The 25,811-nt window shown below is 47.0% G+C and overlaps 1 protein-coding gene across 1 annotated transcript in view; it reads right to left on the reverse strand.

The window, feature by feature from the left end:
- The window catches only part of MYLK4 (myosin light chain kinase family member 4), a 76,491-nt gene that overhangs the window by 17,902 nt on the left and 32,778 nt on the right, over positions 1 to 25,811 (reverse strand). Inside the window, exon 3 of the mRNA XM_087820035.1 lies at positions 322 to 400. Within this exon, the coding sequence (XP_087676161.1) occupies positions 322 to 400 (79 nt within the window). The remainder of the gene's footprint in view (positions 1 to 321; positions 401 to 25,811) is intronic.

The following is a 25,811-nucleotide window of genomic DNA, read 5'->3' on the forward strand; positions in this document are numbered from 1 at the left end:
TAATGGAGGTTGTGTCTGACCAGCATCATTTAGTCTTCCCACAATGGCATCTCTATTCAGCTCGTCTCTATCAGCAGACAAAAGCCTTTGCAAAGCAAAGTGGAAGTGAATATGACCAACTGACTGACAGCTGGGTTCCCCAAGATTTCCTGGTTTGTAACTAGTGGGCCCAAAGCCAGTGAGACAGAGGTAGTGGAGGAGAGCAGCTCTTCTCCCGACCTGGGGCTCACGAATGCGTCACTTCCTCTGAGTAAGACCCGAGAGCGGACCTGCACAACAGAGCTTTCTTCACCCATAGCTATCTACTTCTGAAGATCTTACCTGTGGGGGCTGAGGTCCCCTTGCCCTTGACGGGTGCCATTTCTTCCTGGTTGGGGTATGACCACACCTTCCCCTTAGCCTGTGGATATACAATGAGGAATGGGGATATTCAGCAGAATCTCTGACTTCTACACACCAGATGCCAATAGGATCCTCCCGCCCAGTCATAACATTCAAAATGTTTTTAGAAATTGCTAAATGTCCCCTGGGGGCGAATTCACCCCAGATTGAGAACCATATATAATATGACTAAAACACAGAAAAAAGTTAATAGTATTTAGAGGGCAGAACAGTCTGAATCAATGAAACTCTATATAGTCTACGGTATTAGAAGACAAATGAACTCACTATTTTAAAGGAAACCCTGTAAAACTCCAGCACTGTTTACAGAAAGAGGTCAATCTTTATGGACAGATTAAAGGATATCAATAATATTCAAGTCACCCTTGACCTCTGTTTATATTGTCTTGATGTGGCTCGTATGTAAATCAAACAAAAATGAGAAGACATGTGAGACTGGGTTGTGTAAACCAGAAAGTAGAAGACTAAAGTAAGCTTTTATAAGTGGAACTTTCATGTCTCGTAGGACAGATGGCCCTTTTCCTGAGCAGATGAGCATTCTTCTCACAGTACTGCTTCTCCGAAGCAGCTTAGCAAACCCTTTTAAATACCACGTAAAAGGTAAACCAACCCAAAGTATCACAAATTCTAAAGTTATACGTTTTAAATTAATGAAATTACAGCTCTCCACAGAATCGGCCTTTCTTCTTTGGAAAGAGCAAGCTTTCCCGTAGGGCGACCGGAAGGCATGAAATGCTGAGTAAGCGCAGCTCACAGATGTCAGGACAAACTGCAAGCGCCTTTCAAACCATCCGGAGGTTCGAGCATTTCCATCTTTCAGACAGGGACCTTGAAACACAGAGGCATGCTTAGGAAGTCTGCTAAAAAACAAAATTAGAGGTTGCAGCCTGGGAGATTGCAATGTTCTCTTTTCAGTGAAAGTGCAGGAATGCCATGTGCATGTTTGTTTCTTTGCAAGACAAGTGTCCTCCAGCTGCCTCGGGCACAGCCAGGGGGCTCCCTCATCTTTGCTGCACAGCACTCAGCACACACCCCAAACCTGGCATCTCTTGCAATGTTTTATTAGCCTTTCCCTCCTTTTTGCCTCAGATTTATCTTTGACTTCCTGGTGTTTACCCCAGAGACTGAGACATGGTGACGATGATGATGGTGGTGGTGGTGACTAATATATACCGAGCACTGACTACAAACCAGGCACTTTTCTATGCTTGTTACATTATTAACTTACTTGGTCCTCATAGCATCCCTTTGAGAAAGATACTATTAACTCTATTTTATAATGAAGTCGGGCAATTTCCCAGGGTTGCATAGTTCAGAAATGGTATAACCAGGATTCTAACTCAGATACCTACCTCAGTCTGTGCTCGTAACTACCACACTGCACTGTCACTCCAAAAAAATAAATAAATCGAGATTACAGCCAAGGTAGATACTGGTAATACTTATTGAATATCTACCACACAGCCAACACTACTGGAAATAAAAATAAGATTAAGAGAGAAGGGTATAAAATAAAAACAAATTAGTAGAATGAAGAAATATTTATTGGTCAAAAGATTAGAATTAACATGGAGGAGAGGCAAGAGAGAGAGAATTTAAGTCTAATTGTGAAAACATATGTCCAAACTAGTAAAAAAAGATAGTTTAACAAATTGTTCTTAAGCTGCTTTATAGCTTTGCCTCCCAATGCTTCCCTTTTGAAAAGGAAACTCCTGGTGGACAGGCTTTGGCTCTGGATTTGTTCTGGATGGCATGAGCCTGGCGGACAGCACAGTGGGCTCTACAATAAAAACTGGTGAGTTTCAGCGCATTTAATCCATTCATGTGTAAAACTGAGAATCTGGTGGTAAGACTGTGAGTGATGGTCGATCAGCGTTTCATCTAAGGACCTGCAGAGTCAGTGCGATGTCCACAGACTGGGCTGACAGTCTCTGGGTCCAGCAGTCTGGCTGGAGCAGTAGGGGAACCTGTCGTTCGATCCTGAGGGATATAATAAACCAGCTTCCAAACGAGGCTGGGGGTTTTTTCCTGCCAGTTATGCATCATGTATGTTTTACTATTTAAATAATGTAAGGTCTTTATTCTTTGCCAGGAATTATATTTCCATTTCCCTGTGTAACACTGACATCTAGAGGAACCTTGGACTGAAGAGATTCCAAACAACAGAAGCTGCATTTCCCCCTTTCTGGGTCCAGACAATGACTTCAGTGTGACGAGTTCTTACTTAGTGTTTCAAGTTATATGTGGAAGTCGCTAAAATAGGAAGCACAGGGCAAGGATCCATCTTGTTAGGCGTCCAAAACTGAACCTATTTTCTACTGATTACAGAGGACGGGATGGTGCTGTTAAGCATGATGTTCCTGTAAGGATTTCTGTCACCCTCTGTTCAATGATAAAAATCATGTTAGACATGGTTTCCTCTGCTAAGCACACACTGATGACCCAGACCAGCAGGAGGCCTCAGTTCACTCAATTCGCTGGTTATGCATTCACTTAGTAAGCACTGGTAGATGTGCATACAGGTTCCCTTTGTAACCTTTTACCCGTTCCTTTTATAATAATATATCAGTGAGTTTAGAAGGGCGTAGAAAGGGGACTTGGCCCAAATGCCCAAGTATGCAAAACACAGTTCTGCTCTTTGCACTGCATCCAATTTCCTGGCCTGGTGCCCTCAGCGGGGTGTGTTCAAGGTGGTCTTTGGCAGCCTGAAGGAAATCTGGAGCCCTTCTCTTCACCTCTGCTCCCTCTGCACCGCACAGGGGTGAGGGATCGAAACTGTTTGCTGAGCCCATGCGCCCTGAAAGGAAGCCGAGTGTCGGGACTGTGCCCTCATTGTGAGAACCTTCTTCACGGAAAAGCAGGGCTACTGGGTACCACCTGAGATGCATCCCCGTCACCAGCTCTTGTGTTCTTTCGCCTCTTTACTGGCGATAGATATGTGGGAGCCACATCTCTTCACTGTGGGATTCTAGTTGCTACAGAAAATTGTTTTCTTGACATCAGAATGGGACATGACTAGAGTAACTACCTCCCCTGAGCTGAGGGCTTTTCATGTGGCTGCTTATGAAGAGGCCAAGAGGAGCAGCTCTGGGTAATTTTAATGTAATGCTTAGAAGTATAAAAACACAATTAGGGCATTTTATAATGACTCTGTTCAACTTTGACTGGGCTCCTCCTGGAGAGAGGAAGGAAGGCATAGAGCCTAGAACAATAGAGAGGAGTTTTCATAAGAAATAGTAAAGCTACCTGTCCTGCCTGAGCAGAGAAGACCATTTTAGAGATCACTAATAAGATAAACCCATTTCTCTTCATCTTCAGGACACGCCCATATTCTGTGTAGGTGAGAAATGGGAAGCTCCCTAACGCCCTTGGTTGAGCATAACCTGTGCTGTGGCCCGTGGGGACAGGCGGGAAAAGAGGCAGGACAGGATCTGACTACCTGAATCCGGAAAGGGAAGTGTCTCTGACCTTGACCTCTGACCTCAGTCCGTGGACCCTGCCCAGCTGCTGAAGGCATCAAGAATAATCACGCAGGCGCCCAGGAAAATAACCCCGCTGGGAAAATGAACGCCCTTGATGCCCCCACTATGGCATGGACAGGGCTTCCCTCGTAGACCAAGTAAACAGGGCTCCTTGAGGGGACACAGGTGTCAAGAAAGGGGTGGAACTAAAGGTTCTGGTTCTGAAAAGTCTAATGGGCCATCTGCCAAGTGAAAGCATATGGGTGAGTTTACTTTTATTTGACTATAAGAGCGGCACCATGAGCAAAAAAGTGCGCTGCCCCATTTCACAGCCTCCCCTCGCAAAGGCAGAGCAAACAGAACACCGAGTGGACGGCAGCACTGGTCAAACGGACTCTGCTGGGTTATTTCTAACTGACTACGACTTTTCTTCATTTAATTACACTTTCAGGGTCTCTTGTCCGGACAACCCCCTGGTTATTGCCCAGACCACGGGGCCAACGCTGGCGCCCGAGGAGGCGAGTGCAGAGCAAGGCTGAAGGGAGTGCCGACTCCTAGCAGCTACCCTGCCGCCATCAGGGGACAGGCCATGGACCAGGGGGCAGGGTATTTAAAACATTAGTTCTCCAGTCTTCCTTCCAGCCTGTCTTCATTGGTTTTAAAATAACAAGTGAGAAATAACTTGGAACCAATTAAGAATCTTCGCCTAAATATTCAGTCACATTCGATCATACAGGTTTATTTTCCTTCCTCACCCTATGCCCGTTGGGTGAGCTTACCTCCGACAGCTGCTAACAGACTCACATATTTTGTATTTCCTTCCACCACCGCCTTTCCTGCCGCCCAAGCAGAAGGTGCTGAGCCCCCGACGCACAACCTCTTGCTCTTCCCACTCAGCCGCCAAGGTGGCTGCGCGGCCTGCAGGCCTGAGCCCCGCTCCCCGCAGACTCTCCCTCGCTCTAACAGTGCTCAGGGCACCGGGCTGCGGCCGAGGGCCGAGGGCCCTGCCGCCTGGGCCCTGCCCCAAAGATGGGTGGGCTGGGCACCGGTGCTCTTACTCCCTCCCCCGCAGCCCTGCACACTCACCCCAGGGACTCCAGTGTGCCGCAAGGCTTCAGAGCCATGCCTGTCAGCTCCAGCTCCTGCCACTTCCTTCTCTTTTTTTCTTTTTTTTGAGTCCTTACCGCCAAGGCTGCTTGGTGGGTCGGTTTCGAATGATAGTACTAACAGGAGAAACTCGGTGTTTCTCTTAAGCCCTGGCTCCCTCCCCACAGCAGGGTCTCTGTTCCTCTCGAGGGTGAATCAGCCCGCAAATCACTGCCTCTTCCTTGCTCCCCACCGGGCCATGTACGTGGAACGAGTCTAAGATACACTGTTACAGCCTTGAGACCACACTTCCCCTCCAAGGTGATCTCAAGGGCATCCGGAGAGCAAGCCAATCAAAAAGCCGAGGTTCCCAACTGGACCTCGGGTCCTCAGCCCGAAGTCCTCTGCCTCGCTTCTTGGTCAAATCTAGGAACTGGGCCCTGGCCGGGTGGCTCAGCTGGTTGGAGCATCTTCCCGTTCACCAAAAGGTCTCAGGTTCGATTAGGGGCATGTGTCCAGATTGGGGATCGGTCCCCATTGGGGTGCATGTGGGGGGCAACCAATCGGTGGCTTCAGCTACAGGTTGAAAAGAAAAGTCTAGTCATTGGAAGTGACTTAATTAATTCCTCCACCACAATGGAGGGGAACCGACGAGGGGGACTCAGGGCACCAAGGCATTCACAGCGCTTTGCACAGAAGGGTATCTAACCATGTGTCCTGGCAAGCTTTTGTCTTCTTGGAATTCTGTCACCAGAACAGCACCTGAGGACTTCAAAAACTGCACCGAGGTTACTAAGAAAGTGCACGGGGGGAGGGGGGGGGGGAATGTGCTCGAGCCTTAATAACCAACTTCATATGCACGCATAAATAGGATTATAGCTCCTTGATGTTCAGCTGATTAAAATGAGTCTTACCTCTTTATGCTACCCAAGGCCAAACCTTGGAATGTTTTCACATGAAGTTTACAGTGGTTTCCATCACTTAATAAAGCGGATTTCTTCCATACGCCTTCCTCGCACAGGGTGTTCTCTGTGCTTTTTAATGTTTACATTAGTTTCCTTCATCCCCCCGTCTCCCGTCTCCTGTTCCCAGTAACCAGTCGGCTCTCAGCTCAGCTGCTCCCAACCCGCGGGCTGGCTCAGGAGGTGGCACAGGCTGGCACAGGTCCACAGGGCTCATTGTTGCCCAAGGTGAGGCGATGTGCAGTCCCGGGGGTGTAGGCAAGTCCAGAGATCTGAACTTGGATCCACTGAGCAAAACACGGGCCCTCCTAATGGTTTTCCTCCTACCCTGCGCACCCGTTCCGCAAGCACGCTGCAGGGCCCCCTGGGAAAGCCTTCTCTGAAGGGCAGTGAGCAGCTGCAAAGCTCTTAAAAGTCTCTCAATTTGGAATATGTAATACAAACATTGTAGCTGTAAAATAATCAGTTATGGCTGCCCAAACATTTGGTTGTCTCGTCCCTTCTACTCAAAGTAGGTCCTGGGACAGCAGCAACAGCATCCCAGGGGAGCTCGTTAGAAACAGAGCACTCTCAGCCCTCCCCACCTGCCGCACCCGACCCTGAGCTCTAACCAGTCCCGGGGGTTCCGCGTGCACGTGAGATTTTGAGAAGCATTGGCCTAGAAAACATTGTTAATGACTTGGTATGAAGAACTATTTCACATACTGAAATAGTCTGTCACGGCCTAGTGTATTTATTTAAATCTTGCCTCCATCAACAAGGAGCTAATGTCATACTCAGGTAAGTTCAGAGGAGGCCAGCGGGAAGGGAGGGGGAGCGAAGGCAGCGCCGGCTGCCCTGGGTGTTGCCGCCTTGAGAAGAGCCCCCAGTGGGAGTCCGGTGTCGCGATGTTAGTGAGCTTCGCGGAATGTGCAGAATTCTGACACTGACCCCGGAGTCTTGCCAGGAGCTCAGAAGAAAATATAAGACACGTTATCATGTGCCTGGAACTCTCTACTGGTCTCTGGGTCTCCTGAATGCCTGAACTCAGGCCTGAGAGAAAGGCCACGTTAGGTGTAAAGGTCTTATTATGAACTGAATGTTTGTGTCCCTCCAACATTCATATATTGAAGCTTCAACTCCCAATTGGACAGTATTAGGAGGCGGAGCCTTTGGGAGGTAATTAGGTTTAGATAAAGTCATGGGGGTGGAGCCCTTGGGTGTCTTTATGAGACAGACTGAAGCTTTCTCTGCCCCCCCCCACTCGGGTGAGGATAGGAGAAGGTCCCCATCTGCAAGCCGGGGGGAGGTCTGCACCAGAGCCGCACCGCGCTGCTCCCTGGTCTTGGACTTGCAGCCTCCAGAGCTGTGACAAAGAACGGTTTGCTGTTTAAGCTGCCCAGCCTATGGTATTTTGTTACAGCAGCAGGAAATAAGAGAGGTACTGTGCCTATGGTAAGCTCTAGAGAATTAGAAATATATTCAGATCAAATCCAAAATCAAAGAATACAGTTAGGATTATTAATACAGGTGCTATAACATGGCTGCCATAAAGGTAACCATCAACTTTAAAAGAAACAAAAGTATTTTTATTTAGCCCAGTTCCTAGGAAGCAAAAATTTTAAAGTAAACCGATAGTACATGCCCTCTAACACCATATAGTTGTCTATGCTTTTAGTCTTAAGGCATAGTTAAACCTTCAACTAACAGGGAACATAAATATCTACTGAACTCATTATGTTTCTATCCCATAGTCTTCTGTTTTATTGTGCACATACAGGAAAATATTCGGCTAGTACACTGATCCTGTACCAATTATCAAAATAGGGAAATTCTTCCATACTGGCTGGTAAATAGATGCTCCAAAAATTTCAGGAGCCCCATTTCCACTCCTGACCTGGCCACCCTCCCCAACCTAAGGACCTTCATAAGATCCAGTAACTAAAGGGTCCGCGTCCAGTTTGGCAGGGCCCCCAGGACCTTGCTCCAACCCAGCCCATTCTGATAGGTTAGTAACTGTGGACTCCCAGCTGCTGAATTCAGCACTGCACCAGTGAATGTGAATATAATATGAATGCACCTGCCACAACGGTAGGCTCCTGACCATGCAATTTTTATACTTGGCTAAAATCCTTTTATTTAGTTGTGCTGTCCCTGCAAGGTAATTATAAGCAGGAAATTGGAAGGTGTGCCTTCGCAGTCGAAGAGAAAGCAATGGCTGAGGAGTGAAAAGGAGGTAGGGGAGTTACTACCAACAGCACCTTTGCCTACGTCAGGCCTTCGAAGTGGTCCTGAAGCCCACCCTGCCACAGAGGCTTTTTAATCAGGAGGCCTGAGTTACACCCCAAGAACATTTTCACAAGCTCTGGAAGTGGTAGCCCTGGGATCACACTTTGACAAATATACGGAATTCTACTCATCATTCGAGACCCCACCTAAGAAGGTTCTTCTTTGTGAGTTGGTCCTGGGAACACTCCCGCCACCCCATTCTCCCACCAAAGTGCCGCTGATCCCTTCCAACTTCATCAGCCAGGCATCCGTCACGGGCTTGTCACGCTGTGTTGGAATTATTTGTGCCCATGTCTGGCCCTCCCTAGACATACACACATGGATTGACTGATTAATTGATTGATCGATTAATTGATTGACCAGTAAGGAGGTGAGGAGGTTGGTGCCAGGGAGTATTGATTGAGCCTCCCAACCCCCTATGTAAAATATTTTCTTGAGGAATGCCATCGTGTGCCCTTTATTATCGCCTCCTGGTGTCAGCCTGGGGACCCAGCACCCTGGCCCCTGTGGCACCTAGGAGGGCTCATCATCATGAAGTGCGATTTGTTGGCCTCACCTCTAGGAAAAAGCCATAGTCTTCTCAGACCTTCTAGGGATTCAAATGCTTGTGTCGCTGATAGCACTGGAGACTCTGCCCTCAGTATAGGTTACTGAAGTAACTTAGCCTTTGGCCACCCACTCAAATGCCTTATACCTAATGAAAAACAGAACAGGTACTATAAATATTCCTTTGCTTGCTGTATATATTTAAGGCCTGTTATTCCTATTTCTGCATTGATCATGACTTCTTCACGTGCATGGTTAGCATGCCGGCACAGAGAGGCGCTTAATGGGCCCTGCAGATGATGGAAAATGAGAAGAGATTGAGGTTGGTTTTCTAGCTGCCACATTTTACTTCATTATGATTCTGGAACTCAATTTTGCCAGAAGGCAAGAACAAGCAGTAGCTCTTTCCTTTAAAAAGTCTGATTAAGGCCCTGGCCCTGAGCAGTAGTTAGAGCGCCTGCCGGCAGACTGAAGGGTCCTGGGTCCGGTTCCAGCCAAGGGCACGTACCTTGGTTGCAGGCTCAGGCCCCGGCCCTGGTCAGGGCACATGTGGGAGGCAACCAGTCAATGTGTCTCTCTCATATCAGTGTTTCTCTCTCTCTGTGCCCCTTCCACTCTCTCTGAAAAGCAATGGAAAAGATATCCTCGGGAGAGGGTTAAAAAAAGTCTGATTAAATGTTTTTGTATATCACCTAGCCCAACACTAAATAAATGTCTTTGCATTTTGCTGTTAAAGTCCTTTCCAATATTTCTAATGGCGATTAAGCAGTCAGTCTAGCTATCCTTCACAGTCATCACTGTAATGTCCCTTCAGCTCTAAGTTCTGTGAGACCACAGAACCTAGAACAAAGCTGGGCAGTTCCAGAGCACGCGCTGAAGCTTTATGGGCCTGGAGAAACCACTTCTCAGGTGCTTTTCCAAGCGTCTCCAGCCCTGCCGTGGACCTCCTGCTGCGAAGATGCCGGCACTAACCCGGCGCCCAGAGGAAGAAGCGCTGTGCTCGTCTGCTTGGTTCTGTGCTGCTGTTCAGTCCCGCATTTCTCAGCAGGCAGGGGCTTTGCTTCAGTGTAGTCATCAAGGTCTCCCTACTGCATTAGTCCCTGTCGCAGTGGAAGGACTTCTCTTAGGGACGTTATCAAGTTTCCCATTTGCCGGTTTCTACAGGGAAGCGAGTGTGATGGGAGTAGTCCTGGGTTCTTCTAAAGCTTCTTCTCAAGCGTTGCTCAGAGGCAGCACCCAGCGATCTGGGAATGGGCTTCTATGACATGTCCCTCCAGCTTCCTTTCCAATTCTGTCTGAACCCTGTTTAAACAGAGCTTCATTGGCTGATTCAAATAAAAATAACAATCTCCAACATTATTCTCTGAGACAAAAGATTGTCATTTCAATGACCAAAACCAAAACAAAGCAAAAAGGTAGCATTTTTGTGTGTGTGGAAATCAGCTATTTATTGTCCATGTTGGCTGAAGACAGAATAAGAAAAAAATCAGCTTAGGTTTGACATCACAGATTAAATTCTATTTTAGAAAGAAATGATAATGGAAGAAATTAGCCTCACAATCCAGTGGGTTAGATATGTAAGTGCTTTGTATTCCCAATTACACAGTTTATCCCAAAAGAGCATGAGAGTCTAAAGGTCTAAATAAGACAAAGAAATCGAATCCTTTCTAAATCATAAAATCTACTTTGAATTTGAAGAGACTTTAAAGAGAATGTAACCTAATCAGCTCAACTGGAGATGAGAAATGAGTTTCTACCCAATTTTATCTAATTATAAGAGATTTTAATAATTCTTAAAATGTTTCTGCTAAAATAGATGGCTACTCAAAATACTGGTAATTTTTCCTACATCTTCATCTCTTTTTAAAATATGTTTTTATTGATTTGAGAGAGTGAGAGAAAGAGGAAGGGAGAGAGAGAAACATCAATGTGAGAGGGTCATCGGTCGGCTGCCACCTACATGCCCCTTACTGGGGATCAAGCCCACAACCTGGGCAAGTGCCCTGACTGGGTACTGGGGAATCGAACCAGTGACCTTTGGGTGCGTGGGACAACGCTCAATCAACTGAGCCACATCGGCCGGGGCACAACTTCATCTTTAAAAATGTAATAAGACATTGTGGCAGATAGTCTCAGTCTTTATTTTCTCTCATTAGACATCCACCCACCACTATACAGTTTTCAAATGTACACATAATTCTCAACATGCCATTTCTTATTATACCTCAGTTTTTTATGATGTTTAAAACTAGGTAACTGCAGATTAATTTATGTCAGGTATTGGTATAAGCCCTGGATTGCTATAGTGAGGAGTACATCATTAGGTCAAGTCAACTTTAAAGTCACTTCAGGACACATCGCTTCCCGAGCGCCCCCTGTCTGCCAACAGTGACCTTCAGGACACATCGCTTCCCGAGCGCCCCCTGTCTGCCAACAGTGACCTTCAGGACACATCGCTCCCCGAGCGCCCCCTGTCTGCCAACAGTGACCTTCAGGACACATCGCTGAAGGGGGAAATATCCTTCTGAAATAAGACATAATAATCGACAGGATTAAGAAAACCATTACTTACTGCACCTGCAGTAACTATGGAAAGTGAGCCTGTCGCCTTAGACCGGGCGCGCTCTCCCTGGCGCGGGCCCTGGAGTTCCCTGGGGGCACAGCGCCTGGTGCATCTCCACGGAGAGCGAGGGAACAACGCAGGCCTGCCCTTCCCCCTCCCGGAGGCTGCGTGCGGGTCTGCACCCCGGACAGCGGTAAACGAAACGCGGGCAGAGAGGGAGCTCCAAGGGCCCGTTAAAGCGTGTCCTCAGCTGGGAGCCGCGTGCGAACTGCTCCCGGTGTCGGCTGCGCGGCCGCGCCTCCCGGCTCTGCGCGAGTGCCCCCTGTCTGCCAACAGTGACCTTCAGGACACATCGCTTCCCGAGCGCCCCCTGTCTGCCAACAGTGACCTTCAGGACACATCGCTTCCCGAGCGCCCCCTGTCTGCCAACAGTGACCTTCAGGACACATCGCTCCCCGAGCGCCCCCTGTCTGCCAACAGTGACCTTCAGGACACATCGCTCCCCGAGCGCCCCCTGTCTGCCAACAGTGACCTTCAGGACACATCGCTCCCCGAGCGCCCCCTGTCTGCCAACAGTGACCTTCAGGACACATCGCTCCCCGAGCGCCCCCTGTCTGCCAACAGTGACCTTCAGGACACATCGCTCCCCGAGCGCCCCCTGTCTGCCAACAGTGACCTTCAGGACACATCGCTCCCCGAGCGCCCCCTGTCTGCCAACAGTGACCTTCAGGACACATCGCTCCCCGAGCGCCCCCTGTCTGCCAACAGTGACCTTCAGGACACATCGCTCCCCGAGCGCCCCCTGTCTGCCAACAGTGACCTTCAGGACACATCGCTCCCCGAGCGCCCCCTGTCTGCCAACAGTGACCTTCAGGACACATCGCTTCCCGAGCGCCCCCTGTCTGCCAACAGTGACCTTCAGGACACACTGCTCCCCGAGCGTCCCCTGTCTGCCAACAGTGACCTTCAGGAAACATTGCGAGGAGAACGCTTGTCTAAAACATCGGCTGATGTCTGTCTGCTTTTCTCCTGTGAACTCAGAGGCGCCACGTATTTCAGCCTCACATGCTAAGCTGTTGCATCATATTTCAAAAACAAATCTGAACTGTGAAGTGAGAAACTGCTTAAATAAAATTTAAAAATAGAAGCAACTTTTCCAGCTATTCTTGTCATATCTCATTATTTTCAGGTATTAAAATTTAGGCAATAGGCTAAATATACTTTAATTTCATATTTAATGACATCAGTTCAATTTGGCACTTAACAATCACTGTGAAGTTTTTCATTTTGATTTAACTCAGTTATAAGCAATATATTTTTCAAACTGACCTCATTATTGGTGGGGTATGTTTACACAAATATATATAACTCGCTGCAGCAACATCAGTCAAATCTGGATATGGGCGCTCTTCGTGTGTGTTGCTGTGGCTCATTTTCTACCCACTCCCACAAAGTTCTCATGCTGGCAACAGTTTTCCCCATGCAATAGAGAACTAGCGATATTTAAAAATAAGTTCATTTTTCAGGTAAATGTTATAAAAAGTGTTAAGTACATTTTATGAATTCTACTTTAGTTAGAATCACCTAAAAAATTTTCTCTACTAAAGGTTGTTACAATAAAGGTTGAAGTCAAATGCAGTTTTTCTTTTGAATTTTACAGAACACTAACCAGATGAGGATTACGACTTCTATGAAAATCCACATCCTATAAAATGGGACTCCAGCTGCAAGAAATTCCTCACCTAAAAATCCTAAAATCTGTATTTTTCAAGTGATTAAATAACTGAGACTAGTTTATTATGTAACATAGATGTGTATTTTTCATGAAATAGCATACCATTCATACACATTTTATAAGCATCCATATTTTATTAAATATTGCTCCCATCAATACCGACTTAACCAAATTCATGTCTGCGGCCCTGGCCAGTTTGTGTCAGTGGTTACAGCTTCGGCCTGCAGACCGAGGGGTCGAGGGTCCAATTCCCAGCCTGGGTCAGGGCAGGGTCGGGAGGCAACCGGTTGACATGCCTCTCTCACATCGATGTTTCTCTCTCTCTCTCCCTCTCCTCCTTCCAATTGCTATAAAAATCAATGGGAAAATATCCTTAGGTGAGGAATGAAACCCAAAAAAAGAAATTCATGTCTGAAAAGTGCATATATTCTTCACCCCAGATGATCTAATGTCTCTATTACAATTTAAAAATATGAATTTTGATAGAATTAATCCCAACCGTATATCTAAATATACTTGCTCTAAACAATGTTTTATTTTAATAATTAACTTACTACAATAAGTTTCCTCACTAAATTCAAGTTCTAATAAAAAAAACCCACCAGCTCAGGGATTAAGAATTACAAATTGCCAGTTATAAAAACAGTCACGGAACGTAAAGGACAGCATAGGGAATATAGTCAACAATACTGTAATAGCCACGCTTGGTGTTGGACAGGTACTAGACTTATCGGGGTGGTCACTTTGGAAGGTATGTAAATGTCTAATTACTGTGTTGTACACCTGAAACTAGTATAATGTATGTAAACTGTAACTGAAAAATAAGTTAATTTTTTAAACAAACCACCAGCTCCAAAATAAAAATTGGGAAGTGACAACGAATCTCTTAACATATCTGTGTGTAGAAACGACAGGAATATGAGCTTATATTCTTTGGTGGAAACTCCATTTTTTTAAAAATTGCCTTCAAGCATTATATTGTGTTACATTTTCCTTCAATGGTTTTGTGAATCATTTTTCATAGGATACCAAAGAATTGATCTTTACTTATCAAAGATTAACTTCACAAATTTGCCATATAATGTAGCCATCACTGCCACGAATGTTGGCTGTGAGGGAAAGTCATGGCTCACCTTTCTATTTCCTCTGCTAACCAGAGGAATTGTCCAGTCTCCGAAAACTATATTTGCTTTGACTTAAGCCATTAATCTCATGAGTCTTAGGCAGCCGGGGAGTAAATGGACGATTCCTAACAGGCCCAGGGATTCTGTGAGCTCTCAGCTTCCGCAAAGGCTGTTGTGTTTGTACCCAGGACTATATGTCCCAGTCCACTTAATCCTTGGGCTTGTTACTTTGTGCTCCAGCTCACAGCTCGGAGCTCTGGTCTCCCTGCGCGGCTCCCCCACTGCAGCAGCCTGGTATTAAGGGAAGGCCTGGGCTCGCCTTCCAGCTTCTACGCCCCCATATGCCTTCCAACACGGCTCGTAGCCCTGAGAACACCGCCTGGTTTCTTTCTAAATGAGCAGGTCTGACGTGGCACATTTAAAGATACCTAAAATGTTTGCCCTCCCTTCATAGATTCTCTTAGAAGACCCTTTGATTTCTTCAGCTCAGACCTCGTCCCAGTAGTGGTGATCATTGTTTATGTGTCAGCAGAAACAGAGCTGTGACATTTCTTCCTTTTGGGCCAGAACACCATTCTGCCAGCTTCCTGATTTACCAGTGCATTGACATCTGTGAACATTGGGCCAGATTTATTCCCCTTGGAGAACTTACCCACCCCTTCAACTAGACTCTGTACAAATGAACTCAAAATTCTGTCCATATTTTCGTAATTCCAGTGATGACTAGATCTTAACGTTCAGTCATGCTCTGCTCATCCAAGATAAAAACTCAACACCTCATGCCCCCATTGGCTTGCCTTCCTATTGCTCCAGTTTTTGTCAATAGGGCTGTGACACTTGTGTCTGTAGATCCCCCAGCAAAGCACAGAATCCCACGCAAAGTAGGACAGGGCAGCCCTGGGCCTTGCACTAGAGTCCCCTCTCTTCCCATCAGGCATAGTTTACAGAGGAGGCTCGCCCACCTGAAGCCACGGCAAGCAACAGTGTTTAGACTGCTGCATGGCACCGGGAATCTAACAGGTGAGCACAGCAGGCCAAAGGGGAATCCAGAGGAACACTTCTCTGAATTCCAATCAGGAAACTAAATTTTAAAAGGTCTGAGCATTATTTTTTTATGTTTTAATTTATCTTTATTGTTGAAAGTGTTACAAATGTCCTCTTTTTCCCCCTCCATGATTATTAAGGCCCGACATCCTGAGCTTGGGTCCAAGAATGCTCCTCGTCTCTAGAGACAGTCCAACAAGTTCTCGGTCTACACTCAGTTCTCACACAAACAACCAAAGCTTGCAATGGGGACTAACAGAGCCTAGTCCTAATATGTGGGGCACTCTTGGGAGATGGGTGCTCTGGTGGGGAGACTTGCTTAGGAGACCTGTTATGAGAACTCACAGTGCCCACTGGGATAAGCTACACACTTGAGAACAGTGTAGGTGCTGGGATCCGCTTAAGCTTCATGCAATGGCTTGAGGTGCTGAAAGGAGCCTGGTATCTGTGCAGAGACGCCTCATTTCCCCAAAATTCTAAGAGGGGAAAGCTCCCAAAATAAAAGGTCCCCTGTGCAAGGTGATGCATAGTGGTCACAGCTGCCTGGAAGTCCCTACTTTGCACTAACCCTGAGGGTCCACAGCTCACTGAGGTTGGCCCATGGGAAGCTAAAGCAGAAGACACCTTGGAAAGGAAACGAAGTTCTCACTTGGAACAAGGCTTAAAGTTAAAACACACATTGTAGAACCGTGGCTCCCCCCTCACCACAGGGGGGTAACCCAGGGAGCCTTTGCAAAATGCCAGTGCTGGTGCCCATCCCAGACAGGCACGTCCAGCTCTCTGGAGCGGGCCCACACTTGGTATTTTATAAAGGTGCCAACTTGTTGCATTAGCAAATGAAAACACAGGGTGCCCAGTTAAGTCGAAGTTTTAGATAAACAACAGATAGGTTTTTAGCATAAATATGATCCATACAATATAAGGACCATACTTATATTTTTTAAAAGTCATTCATTATTTATCTCAAATTCCATTCTAACTGGTGCCCGTATGTTTTCTCCGGCACTCTATGGGGCTCCAAAGTATAGTCAAGGGTTGGGAACAACTGCCCCGGGGTCAGCTCGCTGAGGCACCGTCCCTCTCATTTGCCAAGTTTGTCTTAAGTGGCAAGTGAATCCTGTGGCCCCAGTTGCTCCTCTTTCAGATTTAGTTTTACTAGGATTTAATTCACCAAAGTTTAATAGTGTGCTTTGAAGAAGCTCTAGGATTTAACAACAGAGAAATAAACAAGATATTGTCCCTGTTCTCAAGAAACTAACAGTCCAAAAGTGAAATAAAATAAAATCTTCCATACTTGAACATATATTTCATTGAAATAGGACAGAAATTATTTAGACTATTTACCTAAATAGTGACTAATCATGTTGCTATCGCAGTTTATGAGGGAAGGCTGTTTGGAACAGGACTCACAGAAGTAAAAGTCTTCAGATAGAGATGTCAAAAGCATGTTCTTAAAAACCAACAACTTGTAAATACTGGTTCCCCGCTTCCCTCGGCCTAGCTTTTCTGAGGGGTGTCAGCCCCGAGGCACCAAGACAGGGCAGGACAAGCTTTGACAGGGCGGGGCTGTCTGGGAAGCCGAGAGGTGCAAAGGTGGTTTGGAAGGACAGCGGAGGCGGGCATTCAGTGTGTAGCATGATCCACTAATTAAAAACAGTGTTTCAGTAATGATAAAGTTGGATAGCTTTGGTTAAAAAAATAAGGCAGACTATAAGGTATATAATTTTAAACTAGGCTTTGAGGATTTCATTCCAAAGAGCATGATACAAATGATCATTGTTTTCACAGTAACTAAAGCTCTCCCCTCCACGCATGGCATCCCTTAACAAAAGGTGCTACATTGTGCAGGTAAATATATATCAGAATACATATCAGAGTTGGCCATTTTAAGTACATTTTTGTGATCCTTTGTGCTAAAGCAGAAGAGGGACGGCTGTTAACTGGTTTATTGAGAGAAATCGTCACCAGGTTCCCTCTAACGCTCACAGTGGTAAAGCCCTGAAGCACTGACACCCTCTCCAGGTAACAACAGCCTGGTCGTGTCCAGGGCTTGCATCCAGCAGAGGCCACCTGAGCCAATGAGTGACCTCTGCCGAGAGAAGCCAGAAGCCTCAGCCGGCTCCCTTTTGTCTATCAGCGGCGTCCACCTGCTGTACTCAGGAACACCCACGTGCCCTCTCCCCCACGCAAGTCTCCAGTTAGAGGATTCCAGAAGACGGACCATTTACGCATAAGCTTGCATATTTGCAAATGAGCTCTGCCCAGACCAGTGTGTCTACTCAGGCCATTTAAAATCTGCTCAAAAGCCACCAGTTATTCCAAGAGCACCCTCAGCAATCTAGAATTTCAGGTGAGCTCTGACTTGAGTAAGCAAAACAGGGAATTCCTTAGTCTATGCCATTCATGTTTCGAGAAGTTGATATTAAAGATCATGAAAGTCACAAACAGTAGTTTCTAAACATAAGCTAAACAGAGTTAACCAAACTGAATACCTAGGGTTCTGAGAGCTCCCAGTAGCATCCGCTGAGGTTAAGAAGGCTCAGCTGCGATGTGCCTGTCTTCACAGAGCTGGACTCCTCAGTGGGCTTTAGCACCAAGGCTTTGTGGGGAAAGGGCCAGGCACTCGCTACCCTCTGCCACCACTCAAGCTGTAAGAGCTCTGAAAACGCAGGCTATTCAAACCCTGAAACCTGAACTCCCAGAGGGATTATCTCCAGCAAGGCCGATCATTGGTCTACTGATAGGATGTCGGTTTAGTCCCATTCTTGTGAACCAACTGTGCCCTTGGGGGAGGCATTTAATATCTCGAAACTCTCTGTTTCTCTCTGTCAATGGGCTGACTTCCCACCAGTTCCAAAGACTGTGGTGAGCTAAGATGCAGTGACCAAGGTGGATGTGCTTTGGGGAAAAAAAGCAACAAAAACATGAACTCCACTTAGTCTTCCTCGAACAAGCACGTTCAGGTGTCTGCACAAAAAGTGTCTTCTCTGAGTCCCCCTCTAGGTCTTAAGAGCAGGTTCTCCATGTCTCTGGGTCAAGTCCATCACCACTGCTGAGATAGGGCTGTGGGTGCACTTGCAAGAACACTTGCTTTTTTACAGAAGACTTGGCACAAAGCTGCCGGTGCTATTATGCTGAGTAGGGGGCATTCACCGCCTGGGAGTCAGGACGGGACTGAACTGTCAGGAATCCCTTGGGAGGTCACTGAGGGTCAGCATGGCCAGGTGGTGCACCGATCCCCGGGTAGCACCTTTTAAACGCTGTCTCCCATATCAGCCCCAAGCATAGGCTGGCAAATGTGCTCTGAGCTGCCATTCAGGGGAGAGCTTTGCTTTAATTACATTCTTCTTCGAAACACAAATAAGTCATGGCCACACCCAAACCCAGGAGGAAGAATAAGTTTTCTTGAGTGAAAAGTAATAAAAGCCAAAACCACAATGAGATACCACCTCACACCCAGCAGATGGATACTATCAAACAAATTAAAAATTAAAAAATAACTAGCATTGGGAAGGGTGTGGAGAAGTTGGAACCCTTGTGTATTGTTGGTGAGAATGTAAAATGGTGCAGCCACTGTGGAAAACAGCGTGGTGGTTTGTCAAAAAGTAAACATACAATTACCATATGACCTAAAAGTCCAGCTCTGGGTATCTACCCAAAAGAATTAAAAGCACGAATTCAAAAAGATACTTGCACACCCGTGTTCACAGTAGCATTATTCCCATGGCTAGAAGGTGGGGCAGTCACGTGTCCACTGACAGGTGATGGATACGGGTAACATGCTGTACACGTGCAATGGATAATACTCAGTCTTTAAAGGGAAGGAAATTCTGACACCTGCTACAACGTCGATGACCCTTGAGGACATTATACTAAGTGAAAGAAGCTAGTCACAAAAGGACAGATATTATGATTCCATGTATACAAGGCACCTAGAATAGTCAAATTCATAGAGGCAGAAGGTAGAAGAAAGGTTCCCAGGGACCGGGGTGGGGGGTGGGAGTCAGTGATGAGTGGGCAGAGTTTCATTCTGGGAAGATGGGAAAGTTCTGTGGATGGTGGTGATGGTTACACAGCAATGTGAGTGCACTTAATGCCAAAGAACCGTATACTTAACAATAGTTAAGATGGTAAATGTTATGGTATGTATATTTTACCACAATTTTTAAGATGTAATAAAAGCTAATTTTGTATATTCTGCTTTTGGGGAAGTTTCTGAAGGGGAAGTATGCTGACCCAATGGGCAGAGAAAAGCGCTGCATTGTTTCCCTACTGCGTCAAAGGAGCTGTTTCTCACTGAGGGGACAGGGGTGTGTCCCTAAAGATCATGTGCATCAGCTTTCTGCTGACACCCGGGAGGGAGCTAGCCATGCTTCAAGTGTTTGTCTGCGGGCAAAGACCAAACTCATGCACAGATATGTCCTTCTCAGGCTCCCCTTTGCAGAAATTCTTGCCCCCTCTGTTTTTGAGAGAGGTACGCATTTGTACCATATGAAAAATGAAGGTGTTCTCCCTGCCAGAGGAGATGAAACGTTTGCAGAGTAGAACAACTCAGAACAATGTGAAACTAAAGCCCCTTGGAAAACCCAAGACTTGTGGAACTTTTCTGTGCCGGCCAGGAGTCCGTGGTTGGTGATGTGCCCCTACCACTCAGGCTCCTGGGACTGTCACGTGTGGATCTTAGAGCCCAAAGCTCTGTGCTCCCCAGCTCCTTTTACAGGAATTCAGTGAGGGCTTCTTTGTAAATGCGGAACAGAACAGCAGCGTTCTGAAAGAGCAGTGCTGACTAGCACCTCGGTTAAGATGGATAATTACGTCTTTCCTCACTTCTTTCCCTCTTCCCCACAGGATTAAGGTTGATACCATGTTGTTAGAACATTTTAAAAATTAGACTTGGGGCTATGATCAGTGATTTTAAATGATCAACAATTCTTATGGCCATAAAGTCCATGGAATTTTCAAGGCCTCAGAGTTAATCAAAATGAGTCATTTTCACTTTTTATAAGCTGAAAACAGACCTGCATGTACTAGCCAGGAACACTGTGTGGAAGTGTGATCCTACCTGGACAAACCCTTTAGGGTGTATACATATGTGCTGGTATGTGCATAAAACTTCTAGAATAAACCACAAGAGAGGATCGCACCCTTACTGTGAGAGAGAAACGTTGATTAGGACCCTAGAGTAATCTCTCCTCCTTTTAGAGTCTTCTGTACAATTTAAATTTGTTACCCCATGCTAGTACAGAGTACACATATTCCCTCATTCCTTCCTTCGTTCAAGATAAAATGCTGGGGCCGGGCCAGGGTGGCTCAGCGGTTGAGCATCCACCTAGGATCCAGGCCATCGGGGTTCGATTCCCAGTTGGGGGTGTGCAGGAGGCAGGCGATCACTGACTCTCTCATCATTGATGTTTCTCTCTCTCTCTCTCCCTCTCCTTTCCTCTCTCTGAAATCAATAAAGATATATTTAAAAAAAAAAAAAAAAGATAAAATGCTGGGTACACTCCGAGGAATAGGACAGAACAGAGCCTGAGACAGAAATGTCCTTATAATCTAGTAAAGGAAACTGGCAAGTACGTTATTAACCCGTGCGTTTGCTGTAACTGTTTAGGAACCTGGGTCACACTCCGGCTGCCCGTTTTTCTAGCCGTGGCCTCGGGCAAGCCCCTTCTGCGCCTCCGTTTTCACCTGTAGAACGAGCGCGACAAGAACAGTTCCTCCCTGGCGTGTTTCCTGGCCGTCGGGTGACCAGGGTGAGCCCAGCACTCAGGCCGCGCCTGGCACGCGGGGAGCCCGCACAGGCCGCGCGCTGCGCAGCGGGCGCAGAAAGGCCTTGGCGCCGCCCGGGGCACGTCCCCGCCAGGGCCCCGCGGCCGAGAGGCTGCTCCAGCCGGGCCTTCGACGGCAAGTGGCTCCTGCCCGTTGAACGGGAGGCAAAGGGCATTTCGGGGAAAGAGTTCAGGCTGAGCAAGGGCGGGGCCGTGGCAGGACTGCGCGGGCGGCGAGGCCCCGCTTTTCTCGCGGGGTGCGGGGGGGGGGGGGGCTGGACGGGGGGGCGGCGGGCAGGGCTGAGCCTCCGCCTCAGGCCCGCTTGTGAAGTTGCCTCTTCACAGTCTTCCCGGTAGAAGGTCCCCCCGATCAGACGCCTGCAAGTGAGCTAGTATAGAGATGAAAACCCTGACACACGAGGCGGATGCCCGCGGGCCGGGCTCGGGACCCCAGCGCCTCCGGGGCTGCGCTCTTGGCACCGCTGCTGCTCGGGAACGGCCTGTGCCCCCCAGATGTGAGGCTACACTGTGGCCTTGGGCTCCCCAGCCTACAGCCCTCGAGGGGGCGCCACGCGCGGACCTCGCCCCCTCGCGGGGACCCGGGCGGGCGCACTTCGTGTCCCGGGAGGAAAGCGGGACCCTGGGAAGTTAGCAGTGTGCCCACTGCCCGCCGCTAGCGCAGGATTCGGATCGTGTCTTCTAACGTCACACGCGACCCTCCTCGCTGCCACCCGCCGCCTCCGAGCACGGCCGGACCCAGCGCCCAGGCCCGCGCCCCGCGCCCCGCACGCCGCGCGTTAGCCCTGCGGGAGCCTGAGGCCCGGCCTGGGGCCTGCGGCTGCGGCGTGACGCCCACGCGTGTCCGCGGTCCCCGAGCTCCCGGGCCCCAGACTGCCCCGCAGCGCCCTCCCCGCCTCGCCTGGCCCGCGCCCCAGCTCCGCGGAGCCGCAAGGACGGGCGCAGCCGCCCCCGACAGCGCGCCCGCGGCCGCGCCACGGAGGGAAGGGGAGGGAAGAGTGGGGACGCCAGGGGCCCGCGCCGCCGCCTGCCTCCAGCTCATCTGTCCTCCGCTTTATGTGTGTCATGCGCCGGAGCCACAGCTCCGTGTCCAGGCGCCGGAACAGTTCAGAGAGACGCGCGACTGGCGGCGGGGGGCCGCGCGGGTGCTGCTCACACGGCCGTGGACAGTGGCGGGTGCGAGTCAGGCCTGCCGGGAGGTCCCAAGTAAAAACGGCTTTCAGTCATCTACTTTCTCGACAGGAAATAACAGCAGTGTAGCTACTAATTTAAGGGAGTCTGAGTTTCTTTCTTTTACAGAATAAGACTGGAAGCCACGAGTCTGACTTGATCCTCAGCATGACCTCCTGCGGCCGGCTCCCTGGACGCCGCTGAGGTCGCGCGGGCTGCTGCGAGCAGACCCCCCAAGGGCTGCGCAGAACTGGGGCTCTGCTCAGGGAGCCAGCTCGCGCCTCAGAAAACAAACTTCTCAAAGCCCAGGCTGAGCAGCTAATCTCGGGGTACACCCTTGACCCCATCCAACCACACACTGGAGGAAACACTCCAGCCTCCTTCATGCGTAAAGGCCCGCACACTGGGTGCTTACCTGAGCAGAGAAGGGAGGGCGGCAGGAGAGGAGGAATCGGGGGGGGGGGGGGGGGGCGTGAAAACAAACCACCCAGGAGCTCTTCCATGGCCTCGAAGGCCGAGGCACCATTTCCCCCCGTTTTATCATTGTCCCTGAGGCTGGAAAGAGGCCACCATTTCACAGGGAAAACTGTGACTTTGAAAGCAATTAAATATAGTAATTTCTCACCCAGCTACAGAATTGAATGTGCCAAATAATTTAGTATTAATTGACTGTGAAAATGCATGGCGTTTTACAGGCCTTAAATTTCAATGATTTAATAATTATAAATGACATGTTATATTTCACAGTTTGTCTTTCTGTTATTTTCATTACAGTAAGGCCTCAACAATTCCAAGTTCAGGTAGAAGAGAAGTCTGTAAAAAAAAATTATAGTATTTGCTAGAAAAGAAGCACAAATTTTATTCCAGTTCTGTTAATTCAGTAATACAAATTAATAGCTAATAAAGTGAGGTTCAAGTGTGTGTCATATCAGATTCACATAAACAAGCAGCATTTGTAACCTGAAGAACTAGCTTGTCTTTCTACATATAAGTTCTAGCAATATCCTTGACTATTTCCTCTCTTATCCAGGTTAGCAATATACAATCTTGCTTATACTAATATTTTTAATTGAATCCTCTCCCTGCCAAATAGAACAAAAGTAAACCTTAACCAAGTCCATTACCACTAATTATAATTTAGTAAGCTAATTATAAATTAGTGAAGCTTGACTGCATGAGGTTTTACTGTTAAACTGACTAGGATGCTAATGTTCTCATATTTAAGAAAATCCGAATTGTTTTAAGCTATTAGCTGCTTTTTGAGTAAATAAAATGAACTCAAAATTATTGCTGTTACTGTATATAGATCAATAGGGCCCTTCAAGTTCAAAACTCACCTCCTCAAAGTATCCTTCCTTACCTACTCTTACTCCACACTCTGCCCTTTCTTTAAACCCCATTAAAATAAGAGTAAAGGGACTTGTGAAAAGGCCAATACACACACACACACACACACACACACACACACACACCTGCAGTAATAGAACTTTGGAAGTTGGAGGTAGATGGTAAGTGGTCATCAACGAGGCAGAGCCAGGAAAGGTGAATCTTAAGACAGCAGAGAACTTTGAGAAGCAACTTGAATTGCCCCACAAAACCCTCATAACCTCCCAAGAAAGCTGCCAAAAATTCTGACCCCTATGTTCTATTCCCAGTGACTGTGGTTTAATTATCCGGCATGTGGCTGGTACTTTAGAATTTTTAGATTTCCTAGGTGATTCTAATATGCAGCCAGGTTCTGGATCTCTGCCCTAACATGAAAAACAGAGACTAAAACTAATGAGACAAGCCAACTTGGAGGAAACAGAGATTATGCAGAGAAAGGAAAACAAACAAAATCATCGATAGCTTCAGAGAAATAAGAAAATGTATTAAATCTATGTAAAAAGAAAAGGATTCAGATCAGAGAATAAAAAAGAGTTTTTTGGAAGTTAAGACTATAATAGTAAATAAGAAAACTTAAAGAAAGCTTCTACAATAGAATTTAAAAAGTCTCCCTGAAAACAGAGCAACTAGGTATATGAAAGAGAAATAGAAGCAAACGTAAGAAATTTACAAGACAAGACTAGGAGCTCCAACAGTCAAATAATAGAAGTTCCAGAGCAAGGACAAGAGAAAATAAAATTTTCCAAGAAAGTTTCAGAGACTGAAGGATCTGAGAGCCCAGGACATGCCCTGCACAATGGATGAAATGACCCTGCAGGGCTTATCACTGTGAAATTTCAGAACATCAGGGACAAATAGAGGGTCTCACAAGCTGCTAGAGATACGACTATATGCTACATAGAAAGGATCGGGATTCTGAACTTATTTGGACTTCTCGACAGCAATATGAAAGCTAAAAGACAATGGTACAATGCCTTCCAAATTCTGGGAGAAAAATTCCAACCTAGAATTATATAGTCAGATAAACTATTATCCAAGTGCATGTGTACAATAAAGGTATTTTCAGACATGAAAGATCTAAAAAATATATTCCTCCATCACATCTCAGGAAACTATTGGATGATGTATTCCATTCAAACAAAGGAGTAAAACAGGAAAGAAAAGCAAAGGATATCCAACAGAGGATACCCAACATAGGAGACAAGACTCTCCAGGCTGATGGGGAGCAGAAATCCTAGGATATGAGCTGTGCCCAAGCTCCATGGGCAACTGCTGTGGAGAGGAATGAAGTTCAGACCAACGACCAGAAGCCTCTGGGAGAAATTTCTCCAAGAAGATAAAATTGACAGGATACCTACTATATCTGAAGGTATGTAGAAAATATTTAGACAATTAATAAATAGTTGTGTTTCAATTTAAGTGTTTTTTTAAAAATAAGCAAATTTTTTTAAAAAAAAATCAAGGCCACCAGTTACTCAGGAGAAAGGCAAGGCTGAGCCAAAAGTAAAAATTCATATTTGTGCTTTACGTTTCTCTCGAGCATGAACAGAATTTTCAAAATCACAATAACTGAAACACTGGATTTTTACTTAAGCACAAGTTATAACTATTTGGGGAGACTAGGGGCAGGATGCAGGATATGAAACTCAGAATATGAAAGAATCAGCTAAAACAGGTGGAAATGTTTATCTCTGGCAAGGAAGAAATGGGGCCAAGATGGGTAGGGAGTGCTGTTTCTCACCAGAAGCTTTGTAGAACTTTATGACTGAATTATGTAAATGCATGTTTGTCTTGTTTGTTCGCTGGTTGCTTTCAGCTTTATATCCCACAGATGAGTGAAAACATGTGGCTCTTGACTTTTTTCATGTGATTTATTTCGCTTAGCATGATATTCCCAGGATCCATGCATGTTGTCTCAAATGGCCATACTTCACCTTATGGCTGAGGAGCAACCGCTGCACTGCACACACGCACCACCTCCTCATCCAGCCACCCAAGGACCTCGGCCGTCCCGGGTCTGGGCCACCGTGGGCACTGCTGCACTGAACGTAGGGTACACACGTCTTTAGGAATAAGTGTTTTCAAATTTTTCGGGAAGATCCCCAGAAGAGGGCTGGCTGGGCTCCATGGCAGCTCCATTCTTAGTTTCCTGAGGAGCCTCCAGGCCGTTTTCCACGTGGCTGTACCAGTCTACAGCCCCCAGCAGTGACTGAGGGTCCTTTCCCCACAGCCTCTCCAACACCTGTTGTTACCGTCTGGCTGGTAACAGCCGTTCTAG

Source organism: Miniopterus natalensis, chromosome 9, assembly GCF_054644295.1.
Source record: "Miniopterus natalensis isolate mMinNat1 chromosome 9, mMinNat1.hap1, whole genome shotgun sequence".
NCBI classification, from domain to species: Eukaryota; Metazoa; Chordata; class Mammalia; order Chiroptera; family Miniopteridae; genus Miniopterus; species Miniopterus natalensis.